The sequence below is a fragment of the Anopheles ziemanni genome, chromosome 3, assembly GCF_943734765.1.
Source record: "Anopheles ziemanni chromosome 3, idAnoZiCoDA_A2_x.2, whole genome shotgun sequence".
In the NCBI taxonomy this organism is placed as follows: Eukaryota; Metazoa; Arthropoda; class Insecta; order Diptera; family Culicidae; genus Anopheles; species Anopheles ziemanni.
The window spans coordinates 11809723-11826043 of NC_080706.1; the positions used below are offsets into that span (position 1 = coordinate 11809723).

General features: G+C 43.6%; 1 protein-coding gene across 1 annotated transcript; it reads right to left on the reverse strand.

Annotated features, from left to right (window-relative positions):
• Positions 1–970: 970 nt before the first annotated feature.
• LOC131288104 (alpha-tocopherol transfer protein-like) lies at positions 971–2332 on the reverse strand. Its single transcript, XM_058317215.1, has 7 exons — positions 2242–2332; positions 2016–2175; positions 1819–1900; positions 1560–1739; positions 1366–1476; positions 1153–1286; positions 971–1070 (listed from the first exon to the last, which is right to left on the reverse strand). Exons 1-7 carry the CDS (start codon positions 2330–2332, stop codon positions 971–973), a joined length of 858 nt encoding a protein of 285 aa, XP_058173198.1.
• Between the last annotated feature and the right edge of the window lie 13989 nt (positions 2333–16321).

Genomic DNA, 16321 nt, shown 5'->3' on the forward strand with positions numbered 1-16321 from the left:
GTCAGATCACAAGAACTCGTGGTCCGCTTGGTTGACTCAAACAGCACGAAATGTGCGGCAACTAGGATTTATCTGACTTGCGCACCATGCGATTGAGGTAACCTTACTTTTCGCTAACTATTTCTGGAACCCCGTACACGCTAAGGATCCGCTCTGATGCGCTGCCGAATTGCGCCGTCATGGTTGCAACGGGACGCTGCAACAACCTGTGTGCATGAGCACACATGTTTCTGTTACGAAATGTTCCATGTTAGTAAACCACTATTTACTGACCTACTCAAAACTGGAAGCTTAAGTTCACGAGCAAGCCGACGGCTGCTAAGCGGTGTGGCGGTAGGAACACATCAAAAAGGTAAACAAACTCGTTGACAGGTTCTCCCAAAGTCAATGGAAAAGAGGTCGCAGCATACCATGTAGCGAGCCAAAAACCGTTGGAATGTTTTTGACAGTTGGTTGAAATTTTGTTTACCTCTCGCGAGCAGCCAACAGCAGCCGTACAGAGAGTTTTCAAACGATCCCAATTCCATGAAATTAATCCGTTATCTTATCGATCTACGGGGGAATGGGGATCGAACGACGCTTGCTAAAAACAAGTACGCGTTGAAAATGCAATTGCCTTTGTTGTTATTGATCAATGAAACGATTTAGATCTTCATCTTCTTCGGTTGAGGATTCGATTTCTTCTCGGAGCTTCCATTCCCATCACTACAGTATCGACAGCTTAACCCTGCCGTTTGAATAAATCGTTTTCAACTTCCCTGTATTTTTAAAAGTATCGTTATCGCCACTTTCTTAACAGCCCCATTTGTTGTAGAAAAAGGCTTTTATTACGAAAACAGAATATCAGTTTATTGAATAATTATCCCTCCCACTTTCTCGACAACGATTTTTCTTGTAGGTCGTTATACGCTGCATATGTAAAAGAAGTACAAACAATTATAGCAAGATAAAAATATGGATACAGCAGGTTTTAGTCGATTTCCAACTTCCTAAGCGTGCCACAAAGATCATTGCCATTGTTTCGGCGAGATTCGTCAATCTTCCACCGGCTGTTGTCGGTGATGTAGTCACTAGGGAAAGCAAATGAAATAGAAATGATTCGTAAATAAAACGATTACACATTAGGTATCCATTTAGGTTGAGTCAGCCTACCGTTGCTTATTGATTCGGTTGAACCAGTCCTCCTTATGCTTGGTGATCGACTGTTGGCCACCGTACTCGTCCGGCAGGGCGGCCTTTGGCATGTGGGCATAAATGGTATCGGAGTTCGGTAGGTGGAAGTGCAGCTGAAAATTAATCCGGAATCAGAACCCATTGCACCAGTTTATTTTGCAAGCTCTTGCAATAACGAGATCGAGACCATACCATTTCCGCAACCCGCTTCTTCATGAATGGCTTCACCAAGCACATGACACGGTCGAGAAACGGCGTACAGTTGATCACGTGAATGGCCTTCAGTCGCACGGGGTGGGCTTCCTGTAGGAATAGGTAAGTTTTACACAAATATTTTATAAACATCTAAAAGGCAAACGACGCTCAGAGGCCGGACAGTGACCTACCTGCGTGTAGCGCATATATACGCGCAATGTTGACAGGACGACCTTGGTCATGTGGCGCAAAGTGAACCCATTCATGTCGAAGATCGGTACGTCACCCCCATCATTCATCGGTACGTCCGGCTGGATCATCCGAAGGTCGGCAATGATAAAGAATGTCTTAATCACGTCATTGAAGTCGAACTGCGGTCAATAGCAATCGTGAAAAGACAAATTAGATTTACATCATCATCACACAAGAGAGAAGTCAAACGTGACCTACCTTGTCAGGATCACAATCTACCAACCGGTAGAAAATAAACTTATCATCGCATCCCTCCACAGGGGGTAGTGGTACCATATCACTGCAACGATTGGGGAAGCAAAAATAAACCATTTCGTTTTCAGAGTGTTCACATTATTACAATTCAAACCACAACGAAGAGAGACAAACAAATCACAGTTAGAGCAAAAACTTACATTGATTTCAAAATACTCATGACATTGTCGCTGAGTGGATCACGGTTATCGAAAATGATTGGATTGTTTTGTCGAATCGTATAACCGAGAACGAAGATTTTCTTCGCGTACTCCATGTCACCGTGAGTCGAATGGATGTATCTTTTCAGCAGCGTTGGATCTGACATTGAAAAACAAATAATGGGTTTATTATAGGTTGCCTTTAACCAATGAATTCAAAACATACGTATATTCTGAGGCAAATGGGGCTGCGTTGAAATCCAGTCCTTCAGCTGGGTCGCTCCTTCGTCCAGATTAATTTCCTTTTCAATACCCATTTTTGTTACTGTGGGGCTGTATCCATTGTCAGAGAAGAAAAAAAATAGCTACAATTGAATGTTGTTCGTGGTGCTCTTATCTACCCGTTTCGAGCTGTCGTTTTCTCATGCAATCCCTATATTTTATGGCTTTTACTAATCTTGTCCTTCAAATAATTTTTGCTCAAGCGAGCGTTCTGCAAGGTTGACTCGTATTTTGAAAGTATCGTTATCATCTGCGTCGAAGGATATGTTTTTTTTAAATGCGATGAAAAATTTAAAAAAAAAAACAACAACAACACAAAAACTAGAGGAGGGACCACGAGTAAGAAACGGTGAGATACACCGCTGGAGAGTGCGTGGTTGCTTTCAAAAAACCGGTACACGATCGTTCGCATGATCGTGCTCCATCGATCGAATCGCGCATGAAATGGCCTTGACCGTGAAGCGACCGGTACGCAAAAATCGACGCCATGCGCGGGAATGTGTGCGCGCGTGTCATTTAGTCGATGCTCGGTTTTTCTGTGACAATATTGTTTAGCATAGTTTTTTTTAACGGTTTCTTTCTTAACATATCTAGGTATTTCGCCACGGCTGAGGTCAGCCTAAATGACCAAACCGCGACTGGGATCGCTTCACACTGCTCTGCAGTGACTTGCGGTGGTGGACGAAACGAAATCACTGACGTCGCGAAGGTTAATATTTACCAATTCTGCACTCTCGGGCGGTCACTGCTATCGACCGTACCGGTTTTGCTGAGTGTGTTTTCTTTCTGTCTCGATGTGTTCCGGGACTTAGCTTGTTTATTTAGCTAAAGTGATAGATGCTTAGTGCCACAATAACCGGATTTTGGTAGATGGACGAACGAACGAGCTGAATTTGAATGGCGCAAACAGAAGTTTTGTTTTCCAAAGAAGCTCGCTCATCGTTGAAGTTGTTGAAAGTTGGGTTTTCATAGTTTACGCTTAGAACTCCTTTTTAATGTTTTGCTAAATTTTTTAACTTGCCGAGGAAGTTTAAATTCATAAACTAAGCTTTTTCAAGCATTGCTTATAATCTTTGTCTCCCTTAAACCTCTCACTAGCAGAAAAAAGAAAGTTCTAGTAAATTCTAACGATTGCTCATAATGATGAAATTTTTTCACATTGTAACCTAGAGGAAACGGAAGCCGTTTTAGTAAAAACTGTTCTCTCGCTATCATGTTTCATCTTTCGTCTTGGAAAAGATAGCACTAGCAGCATCTGTAACTGTAAACCAAAACAATATTATAAAAATAAAATCTTTAAAACTTGCCCAGTTTGGGGTTTAGAAAAACGGTGCTGCGTTGTATAGAAGATTTCAGATCGAAAATTTTATCAAGTTTGCTTGTTGCCGCGTTCCTTGGTAGTTGTATCGTGCGAGCAGAGACCATTTCCTCACCATTGTCGTACCGATCTGCAAAGGGTACGCTTCGAAGGCATCACCCCATGCTCAACCTTCGACGATGTTTAGCAACCCTGCTGCCGACGACCCACGGAACGAACACGACGCCGAAGGTAGCCCCAGCCGGTGTCATTCCGCGCACCGTTATCCGACGCTAGCGTTGGCAATGTTTAATGTTGACTGTTAAAAAGCAAAACAAAGTGGTCCGAAAAATGCAAGCCGGCGAAGTTCTTCGGCCATTGCGGCAATAGGCAAACACAGACGCATCAGGTGCGGGATGTGCGCAAGTGGACAAGAACATGGTGTCTAAATAGTCGGTACTTTCAGGTGCAAACCACTTGAGTCTATTGGTTTACTAAGCGTACCCAGCTCGCGCAGCGGTAAACATGAGATGCTTTTTGTATTTCACCTAAGGTTATCCGGTTGTTGCTTGCACCGGTTTCAGATGACAGAGATACATGTGGGTGTTTTTGGCAACGAAACAAAAAGCAACCATAGGTGCCTGTGACATAGGATTACATATATGTGGGCCCGGCACGGGGTTTTGCAATAGTTTTATCTTTCTCCATCTTCGCCCCGTTTGCTCTGAAAAAAAACCCCGCATCGTTACGTGAAAGTCCAAAACCAATCAAAGCAAGCGGTGGAAAAGATGGTTTAAATACGAAAGGAAAATAATTTAAAGTAGAAAAAATAATAAATTGACCAACACATTTCACCACGACATTCGTCATAGTCGATCGGCGTGTCGGTGGGTTATCTCCGGGGGCCAACGCAGAAGGAGAAGACAAAAAACTAAACCCTCCAGAGCGAAGGCCGCTCGCAAAGTTGGAAGATTTAGTAGCTGTGGCTAGAAACCGTGTCCAAACGCGACCGTGTGGCCTAATCGACAGCGGGCATCCGAAATCTACACGCACCCAAGCGTTTGTCAGATTTCGACAGGCTCGCTGCGATCAACGCGACAGCATGATGAGAAAGGCGGCTTGATGCCGGTGCCACTAGACACGCCGTCCGGCCATAGATGATTAACAGCAGTGGGCCCGTTAAACCCGAAAGCCACGAAAAACCGTCAAAAAAAGAAATAGCGTCCTGTGTCACCTCGACCTTGAAGGTCAATCGATAGTAGATTGATGATTTAAAATTAAATCTATTCAGCGTGACTAGCCGACAACGACCTCTGGCTGAATGCAGACGAAATGTCGCAATTTCTCGCCCCGGTAGGTTTATTAATTGGCTGCTGGAGTTATTGAAAACACAAATGACATACTTTGTTGCGTTCCCAAATGCACCGTTCGAAACGCTGTGCTTTGAAGTAGCCGAAATCCAGCTTACCCAAAAATAAAACCCCTCAAGCAAAGGTCCACCAAAACAGGTACTGCATTTTTGATCGCAACCATTTCTGCCCTTAAAATCTTAATTAAAATGTGACATTTCGTGGTACCGTGTGAACGTGTCGTTTGTCTTTCGGGGGGCAATAAAAGCAGCCAAAACTGTTAACTTTCGTCAGACTGACCGACGTATGATGGCAAATGTTATGAAGAAGTATGCGATGCCATAAACGATTACGCACGAGAAACGATAAAACTACTCATGGGAAAATAGTTAGAGTACAGGTACCCGGCGTCGGTTAGCAATCTCTTTGGCCTTAAACACCATGATGGATTTTTATGAACGACTCCCACAATACCCTGCGTTGAGTAACGCGCAGTCATAATAGGGTGCCTGAGAGAAACGTGTTGAAAGGAAGATCTAGTGGTTGATCAAAACCTAGAGTCATTGTTTTGATGTTAAAATGGAAGAGTTTGTCAAAAAATAAACACCTCTTCTAACAACAGTTGATTGAAAAATGAAGTCGTGATACGGAGAAGTCTCACAGCTTCAGCACAGACTTTGATCGAATCAATCCGGTCGAATCGATCTGTCAATTTGAATAAATTCAATCGTAGTCCATAGTGAGGCTGTTGACAAAAGAAAAGTAATTATAATTTGTCTTGGTTAGTACCACGGTATGATTTTGTGTACTTTCACCATGGAAATGTTATCATTCCATTTCTTAGACACACCCAATCTTTTTTTGTTTGAAAGTTATCTTGCAACTACTAAACACACATCCACTAGTTGGCTCTAGTAAGAGGACGGTACAGTTTTGGACTAGTCCGTTGGCAAACACACTGCATAAGTGGACTTCAAAGCTGGTTAGCTGGTTTGGTAAAAAAGGCACTTCATGTAATCACTGAACCGCACTTTCTTCCCTTTACAAGACATTTCCACCCGGCTGCTTCCGCTTTATCCGCCCTGCGTCACACCGTTCATAGGCCTTATCGACACCGTTTTTTCTTCTTGCATCTACCCCTTCTTGGGGTGGCAGCGGTGAGGGAAAAAATGAAAGGAATGGACCACTCGCGTGTTTAGCTAGTGCCACTACTAGTATAAACGCCTCCGACGGAAACCGGACGGCGCAAGAGAAATCTTTTCCCGCTTCGGCTAAACAGACGGCCGTTGTTATAACACCTCCATATGTTGTCCAGCGATGCAGTGCCCGGATGCCAGGGGTAGAGACGATGGTTTTTGCAGGATGGAAACCCCCATGAAATATGGTTCCAAGTTGCTTTGTTTACTACCTACTAGTGCGCTGGAGAAACATTCCCGCAAACTGCATCCAGCGCCAGCAAAGCTCCGACGTGGAAGTGCAATCTTCTCCTGCCAGAAATGTGCACTTTTTCATTTTCGCGAAACCTTCAAACTATGCTTCCAACGTCCATCGGCTGCTGGCGCTCGCCTAAGATAGGCACACCACGCTGACTGTTCGTGAGCAAAACAGGTTATATGCAAGGCTTAATCACTTCCTGGGTTTGCTGAAGACTCCTGGAGACGAAAGCCACTGCCAGAGCTGCAGCCGTATTGTATGTACTCTGGGGCCGCTATGCAATCGGATCCGACTGAGTCGTTTGGATCGTGTTTTACAAAACGCCAGCTTCCGGACATCGCTTCAATGGCAGAGAAGGTCGCAATGTAATTTGTTTTGTTTTTTTTTCGTAATGTATTGGAAATGCAGTCGGTAACAGCACGAGCGATTTTTTGGTAATTAGCGCGAATAAAATCAAACTTGGACTGATTTTGACGAATGTCGGTTCGTCGCTTTTTCGCTCGCTCAAGTCTTTTGTTTAACACCATAGGAGCAAGCGGCCAGCTACAGAACTCAGCGTAATAAAATATCACTTTTTTAGAAAAAACAACCACACTGACAGAGAAAACAAAATCCCAATTTGGATCACACGATGACACAACTTACGTATCACGACCGAAGCAGAAGAAATCCGAAAAGAAAATGGAACGGAAAGGTGACGGCACAACTGGTAAACCGTCTGACCACGATCGCGGCTGGACGGGTTTTGATGTCGACCGGTTGGCGCACAGATACGGAGACCTGAAACGTCTCGCGACCGCTCGCGGGTTTCCCTCTCAGAGTGCTGTTGTCTTGTGCTCACTCGAGCTGCTTGGAAGGGTGAACGGCTCGTGTGATCTCGCACGGCTCACCCCTGGATCGCGTATGAACTCATCTCACCTCAGGGGATGATGCCGTGTCGCGCGACCGATAACAGAGAGAACCACAGGTACCAGCCTTCCCTAGCAGGGGAGGGTGGGAGTAAAGGAACAAAGGAAGAAAAGGAAACGCGCCAATGGGCCAAGAGGTAAACTGGTTAGGCCCCGACGGAAGGTCAACGGCACAACGTTGGGGCCGGTTTGACGGTGATGGGTGGTAGTGCGCGGTAAATATGTAACAGAAAATACACACTGTAGCGTAATAGTTTAACGAGGAGATTTGACGTCGTGTGCTGCTAATAGGAGATTAAATCGGCCAAAAAAAAAACGAAGGGAAAAGTCAGTGATTGACGGTGGTTTCCGCTGGAGGCCAACGAGCGGCACAGTCCAATGCAGCATCAGGTACGGGTACAGCACACAGAAAGTTGTAACCGGCGTGAGTTTCCGTTGATTCAATCGAGGGTTCTTCATTTACGTCTTCAGAGCTAAGTAATTGACAACTCTTTGTTGAGGGTACTACGGGCCGCTGCGCATCTTAAGTAACATAGCATCGCAGCATTTTCCGGAGGCCGCGTGCAATTTTAAGAGTACCTGCTCATGGTAAAGGTCGCTTTCGTACACTGCACATTCTCCATCATTTATGTGGCCGTGCTCTTGCATTGCGATCAAGGTCCCTCGAAGCCCTTAAACCGAGCCGATGCGTTGGGGACATTCTTTCGTGGAGCGTTGATGTGTGAATTTTGTGTAAAAAGAGAATGGGCAATGTGACTTTCTTAAATTTAAAGTATTTAAAGTACTTAAAGAGTATTTAAACAAAAATGAAAAGGAATAACATTTGGAAACAATTAAAAAATAGCAAATGGTATGAAGTTTTAGATATGAAACACATCAGAACGATATGAGACTCGTCAAGTGTTCTGGGGAGAAAAAGCCCAGTCTAACCTTCAACTTTGATCGTGCACGCTGTACAGTGTAATTAAAATGCTACATGTGAACTGCACTTGGTGGTCAATGCGCATGTATGAGGTTCAGTTTTTTTCTCTCGTCTATTTTAATACCCTTACGCTGTGGCTTCTAGTGTGGCAAAGCTGGTATTTGATTGAACTCCGCACGTTGTCCCCGTCATGCTGCTGCTAGAATAGACGAACTGATCGACGGTGCCTGTGAATTCAATTCACAGTCAACTAATTCCATCTTATTAGAAACCGGTAGAAGTGGCTGGACGATTACTCAGAAAGAATCAACAGTAGTTTCCCGTGCGTGGAAGAAGGCACATCCGCATGCACTTTGATTTATTGCTTGCTTAGCCACAGCCAGCCTCCTGATCGGCGGACGGGGCAAATTTTGTCATAATGGCACTCAGCCAACAACGGGAATCGGAGCGTGAACGGTGTGTCTCGATTAAAATAAAGAAAGCAAACTTTGCAAATTAAATATTTTATGTTTTGTGTTTTTCTACTTCGTACCAAGGCATTAGAAAAAGTATACACAGGAACACACTTTGGTGTGATCGTAAAAGAAATGTAAATAATTTTATGTGATGATGCCTAAACAAGATAATTAATAAATACGTTTTTCTGCTCATTGTGCAACGGCACGGCACCCACCCTGGCATGGGACATAAAATAAGCGAAAACCCCAACCTAAAACCGCTGTCTTTCACTTTCTGGAATTGCATAAATATTGGCAAACTAAAGCCAAGGCCAGCGAAGCTGGTGGTACCGGGAAAGAGGCATTATGTATCGATACCATTTTGAAGATTAATAGATTGATCGTAATGTTATCTATGTCGTCAGCGTCGGGCCACTTGGTGATGGATAGATAGATTTAACGTTTTCAGCGATCAATCGGATAACGATTCTCTTGCCATTTCGTGTTTGCTATGTTTACACCATTCCGACGGCGTTGTTTTATGACGTTAAGCCTTTGGTGGGATTTTTAATCCAATCAAACGTTTTGAAAAGTTTTTTCGCCTGTGATAATCACGCCTCGGGTGAAAACTATTTGCCCACACAGCAACATTCATAATATTTTCCGACAGAGCTTGCAACGGTTCCTTTCGTTGAGGACAGTGGGAAAGTGAGCTCCTTCATCTGGAACGAGCCGGCGATGAAATTTTATGTCAAAAGGTGTCTACCAAGTGGCAATGACACGAAAAATAAAATGCCTTATGAAACACCTACACATTTGTTAAGTGTACATTTTCTGTGAAAGAAACGTTCCATTTCATTAAACATACTAGTACAGATGTAGGGGATATTCAATATCGGTTTGCATTTAACATTGAAAGAGTAGCCTGTATCTTTGTATTGCACTAACATAGTGTATTTTCTAGTGTAGGGGGTCTGCGACAGCCGAGCGGTAGCGCCGGTTAGAAAATCGGCCCATGAGCGCTGGGGCTCACCACCTCGACGGCGTGGGTTCGAATCCCAACCGAGACCGGACCCTCCTCTGTACGAGAGGACTGACCATCCACGTACAACAGGGAAACAAGTCTCGTAAGCCCTTAACGGGTAGGCATGACAAAGAGGTCGTTACGCCAAGAAGAAGAAGTGTATTTTCTGAGCACAATGTGTATCTATTTTTAATGATTTGCAAACGATGGTTTTGAATCATCTCTGAAACGATTTATTACAGCGCCACCTATACGTCAAATTGGTAACCTCTATATTTGAAATACTTCGGTTATTTGAATAAACGTTGGCTTAACGTTATATGATTTTATAAAATAGCTGTATCTAATTTCCCTGAACAGCCTTTGCGAAAGATTGTACATTTAAAAATTTACTGTGCTGTGGCGAAGAAGAAAAACACATTGGCTTAGAAAATATGAAAATGCTGAACTCTAAATGCTATGATCTTCGTATACTTTATAAAAGTTTGCTGTTTGGTTTCTGTTCATAATATAAGATCAAATCGAAGAGCAGGATCTTAGCCACAGCAACACTTTTCCATAACTTCGATAATTTACAATACTTAGGTAGATTCGTCATAAAATATCCTTAATAAATATTTTATCACACTTTCGTACCGGTTCTTGTAGGTGATTTTCAATTCATTTTTAATTCGTCATCCAAAATACATGTTCAGAGATGATAGCACAGCGTAGCTTTTCTAGTGTTTTTGTGTTGGTGTGCATTTGCGGTTTTAAGCTTCATGTCCTTCTTCTCTGGCGTAACGACCGGCCTCTTACATGCCTAAATGGTAAGAGATTACTTCACTCTTCTCATATAGGGCAGGGCGATGTCTTGATTGAGCTACGAACCCATGCCACCTAGCGGATACCTCGGAGTTCGCGCGGCTCTTGCGGAGCTCCACTTTTACAGTTTACAATACCTAATTTATTTGATCGTATCATATCGTATCGTTGATAACTATCGTTGTAAACGGAATACCACGTTCTAAAGTGTGCTTTGGTTCAGCTCAATATTGCGCTCAATTTCAAAAACGTTACAACTGGCGCGTTACAGGTTTGTATGAATTTCCAAAGGAATTCCAAGCTCACGGTGTGCAATAGGATGCGATGAAAAACACCCACGATTTTTCGCATGGATAAACGGATCCAGCGCGATGCTTATCCACCGAGCACGCCGAAGCACAAATGATTGATGTTGTTCGAATGCAACGGTGTTAGCATTGCCCTGTTCAACCTTAAACAACCAACCCCCTCCCCCTACCTGGCGCTGAAACACGGTACGGTTTTAAGATGTTTTGGGAGATTTTCCACGATCAACTCCACCATCCACCGCGTTTCGGCGAATTCATATTTGTCGAGTGAACAATGCGCCCATCGGGGCCGAAGGGCCTCGCGAAGGACCGGCATTTCGCTTATCAGAAGGTGCGGTGAATCATGCGATTTGCCAGACCATGATTGATGGAGTTTATCGATTGCTCTAAATTTCTGTACAATCCACGATTTATTGCGCCCGGCCCAGGGCGGTGTGTTTCTGGAGGGCACGGATCGGAATCGCGCCAAGGATCTGCCCGGCCGGAACAATTGCGCATTGTTTCCCCCCGGCTGATATCGGGTGCCGCCCCCGATACGGGGCCTCGTAATCGGCCACAATCGTAAGTCATTGATTATGCACGTTTATTCGGTTATGCACGATAAACTTAATTAGGATCGTCGGCAACGGCGGGCCGCATTTAGGCAGCTTGGTGGGCGAATCGAATGGCCCACGTGTGAAGTTAAAGTATGACCATAACTAAATTGAACCAAAGAAAGCGCGCTACTGTGGCGCCTCTAGTGGCGTCAGCCGGAAACTAATATTTTTAGTAGTATTAGTAAACAATAACAATGAAGTTGTGAAAGTTTCAGACCTGTACTATTTTTTTTCGCGAAATGCCGAATAATGGAAATTGATCGACCGAAAATAGCTCCGCACAAATAACTGGAAAACCAAGGCAATTGAGCAAATTGAATAAGCCGGAAACCCATTAAAAAAAAACAATAAAAATGACAAGTATTTTTCTTTTGTACAATTATGCATAACGATTGTTATAAAAATAGGTTTTTAGTATTCTAGTGTTCACTGTTCTTATAAATTCACGTATTTTGTGTTTTGGTTCCTGCATTAGCGCTCGTATCGTGGAAAGGGACACCGTTTTCGCAACGTCCGTTCACTTCTTCTTGCCAAGAACATCTGTAACTGTTCCAACACTTCGTCTAAAATGAAGTTTTGTGATTGCCCAGAGTTTTTCGATGGGGTGAAACTCTGGGAAATTTGGTTTTGGTACCAAGTGGATCTTATTGGTCCAGTACCACTCCAAGACCACCTTGGAATAATGGCAGGTCGAAAAATCAGCAAAATACTTCATGTGAATTTATAGGAACAGGGAACATGTAAATAGTAAAAACCTATTTTTAAAACTAACCTTATGTATAACTGTGCAGAAGAAAAATACTTTTAATTTTTCTTTGCTTTTATTATGGATTCCAGGCCTTGTCAATCTGTCCACCGGCGCTCCAGTGATTTGTGCGGAGCTATTTTCGGTCGATCAATTTCCATTATTCGGCATTTCGCGAAAAAAAATAGTACAGGTCTGAAACTTTCACAACTTCATTGTTATTGTTTACTAATACTACTAAAAATATTAGTTTCCGGCTGACGCCAGTAGAGGCGCCACAGTAGCGCGCTTTCTTTGGTTCAATTTAGTTATGGTCATACTTTACTTGTGCGCGACGAGTTGTGTTTTATCAGTGAAGCATTCGCCTGTCTCGAAGGCATCCGAGGATATGCAATTAGTCAAGGCAAAACAATCAATTTCGTTTCATCAGGCTTCCCTTACCAAATTAGTGCAATTCACTTCCCATTCTACGGTGTCGGATTGTTTCTGCAATGTAAACACGATGGTATCGCGCTTAAAACGCTCATATTCAAGTTCTCAACACTGAACATACATTCTCGGCGATGAATACTGAGCCAACATTTATTCGGTAGTACATATCGTTCGGTGCGGGCGTTTTTCCTAGAGTTGCAATTTATTTCGCACTACATTTCTACACAAAAGCACCGGCACAGCAGCTTAATCGCCCTCGTCGGGACAAAGAAAATGAGCGGATACAGCCGGAATCGTAGCCTAAGCTGTGGCAAGCTTGCAAATGAAGTAGAACACATCTGTTGGCGGTCGGTGGTTTATAGTTTATTCCATTTTATGGTCCGGCTTCGCAACGGGGCGCGGGAAGCCTGATCGGGGGGCGGTGCAGTGCGCATTCGGTTCGGCCATTCGTTCCTTCCGGCTCGATTCCGGCGGCTAGGGGATGCCGAACAAATCATTCTCTTAGTGGTGTGTGCAGCGGAGATGAGCTTACTGTTTGTACTGCGCTAAATATGTACGTGTATCCTGCTCGGAGTAGCTCCCATATTCGTTTTCGAACTGAATTTGCTGCCGGTCGGTGGTGGAAGTATTTTCGTACGATCCGTTCATAACCGTGCACCATTCAGTCGTATTATGTTGTATACATCGGTTTGATGTCTGCTGACGCTCGGTTGAGCATAATCATCAGTTTTATTGTTCCTCACTGAACGTTAGAGAAAGATTTTTATGATTTGTGTAAATATTGCAGCTTAATCCTGTATACAGAGAGGAAGAGGCAGAGTTTGCGGTGCATTTTTTTAAAGGAATAACAAACGATTCTTTTCTGTAATTTTTGTTATAGTTTTGCTGTTACTAGTTGTTTGAATGTGTTTAGGTGTTGCTTGGTGCTACCTTTCGTTCATCACGCACAAACTGTTTGCCATCTCGATTTTGTCATACTATTAGATTGATATATTACTAAATTATTTGATGTGTATGAGAGTTGACAATTTCGGCATTTTTTCAGGAAACTTTGTGTATTACCGAGAATGGGAATATGAAAAGAAAATAGTTGCTTTCATATGTAAATATTTTGTTTATCCGCAATAATCCATTCCATCTGTTTTCTGTATAGTATGGATTAAATTTTATATGAATTTTTGGATTTATATGGATTTTTTTTTTATATTTATGGATTAATTGCGCTGAAAAGAATTTCTGTTTCCTTCTAGCAAACCTAAAGGTAGGTCATATAGTAGGATGAGTCATTTTTGTTAAATAAGTACATGCAATTTACTTATCATATTTATCATCATTTTTAGAATTATGTTTTGTTTAAAATAAAAAAAAACTAGTGTCAACGAATTATAAACTTTTTCACACATAAAATTTGTGTCAAGATCTAAATAACAATTAATCGAATGAAAAACTACCTTCTCGGGCAGTTCGTTCGCAGTGATTTCGATTTCCTGTAGCGAAAATCGTGCCCGGATTGAAATAGAATGCCCCATAAAGACGATCGAGCCACAAGCACACGAACGAACATCTTCGTAATACTGTCGTAAACAACAAAATCCCCCACCGGTGCAGTGAAAAGATAAATTCCTCCATCGTCGAAATGTACGTCTGTAGGTATGTGTGAGTGTGTGGATATGAGAAGCGAAATAAATCCTCCCCGAAAGGTGGTAATGCACAATTGTACCGGGTTTTCCTTTCCAGCAAGTGCCAGTGCGCCAGCATTCGAGTGCAGCGAAAAATCAGCCTGGGGGGGTAGCAAAAAAAAGAAAGGAAGACAAATAGAATAAATGGACAGTAAAAACGACGAAGCCCATCTCGCTGGGTTGGCCAGGACCTGCCAGGCATACGACGAGACCCTCGCGTGAAGTCGGCCCGGCAGGAGGACGCTGCCGCTGGCTGCCTCCGGGGCAACCGGGTCGGCCGTGTCTATGGTCGAGAAGAAACCATAAATTATGCTTCCACCAGCAGCATCGTCCACCGGTGTGGTCTCGCTGCACTTAACCGAGCGAGACTTTTGCAGGAGACCCCCGGCTCCATCGGTGCAAAATCTCGCGGACAGCCTCGAGTCGTTGGGTTCCGGTTTGGACGAAGCGCCTCCGAGAGGGGGCGGAAAAATGTAAAACATTTCTTAAAACACAGCAGCAAACGGTGGGCATGTTCGGCATCACAGAAGCCGGGCGGCGTGCGGTACAGATTACGCAGGAGTAATTTATTTGTTTCACCTTCGTGCACTGGCCGGGAAACATTATTTAGCATCTGTGATTTAACGTGTCGGGGCCGGTGATGGGGAAGCAGCTCCGTGCCTCGAGGGTGTGACCGGCGGGGGAGGAGGGAGCCGTTTGTGTTGACGGGAAAATCGGGAGCCTTAGAGCTGCGAGTGGAAAAATACAATCCACTTCCATTCCAACGCGTTCGTTTCGCGCGGGATTGTTGTTTGTCCGATTTGTGTTGCTCCGTTTGTGGCTCCAGAGGGTCCGGAGGGTGGTGCCGGGTGAAAAAAGCATAACAAACATGAAATCAGTATCGCCCTACCCGACGTGCCCTAGGCCTCGGCACACTGGTTGGCTGTGTTTTGTAAATTAACTGTTTCAATTAACGACTTCCCCGAGCGGGTGTTCGTTCCCTCTGGCCTCCCTGGAACTGGTGTTCGCACGTGTGTTAGGCCACAGCGTCTGTATTTGTGCCGCCAGAACACCCGGCAAGCTGCTCCAGGTGATGATGATGATGATGATGCTGATGACGATGCCGATAATGATCACGATGATAATGATGAAAACACTCGTATGCCACTGCATTTCGTTTCGGAGGAGCGAAACCACAAGTAGAGCCACGAAGAGTTTGTGCCCCTAATATATCGCAGGACACTAGTGATAGTAGTGGTGGTAGTAGTTGTAGTCGATGGTTCGAGCCCGCGGCCCCACTAACGGTAAGCTAATTTATGAGAATAGTAATTATCTGTCAGTACAGTAATGGTTAGGAATAGGCAATTTAACGTCTGCGGTCGATAGCGCCAATAATGAGCATTTGATGAGATCGGCATCGATCGGATTAGGCGCGCAGCCCGCGGTTTGCAGCCAGTGTGATCGCGTGTGTTTGTGGCTTTGTTCGTGTCGGCACGCCCGGTGACTCCACAATCGATGCGGATTTACGGAAAGTGGAGCGTAAATAAACACAACGTTCTAGCGGTTCGTTTTCCCCGATTGGGGACCGGCTTAGCTGCGGATAGACTGAGTGCATAACATATCTTAATTTCGGTGCCCCTCGGAACACTAACCGAATGGAGCTGTGTGCAGGACAATAGAAATGTGACACCCGGCAAAGCAACTTATCGTTCAATTGCTGCCAGAATGTGTTAGGCGCTTGAAGCAAGCAGTTGCGACTTAAATTGTTTTGCTGAAATGAAAGCATATAGTTAAATTTGGTCTAGATGGAACATGCAATTTTATATAAGATCAAAGTTGTTTATATAGTTGAACAGTTTTCCTTCAATTACCATATTTTTACGTGAACTTATTACCCTTCTATTTTTTAACCGCTTTGGTGTGTAGTACAAACAATTATAAAAATAATTTCTTCGATTTGAGAAATGATATTATTAAGGATAAGGAATCCTTAGTAGTTGCAGTGTCAATAATCTTAATTACATGGTCATTTTTATCATATCTATGATACCTAGATTTTACAACTTATTTAATGTTAGGATATTTTTTCTAATTTAAGTGTTTTAAGTGA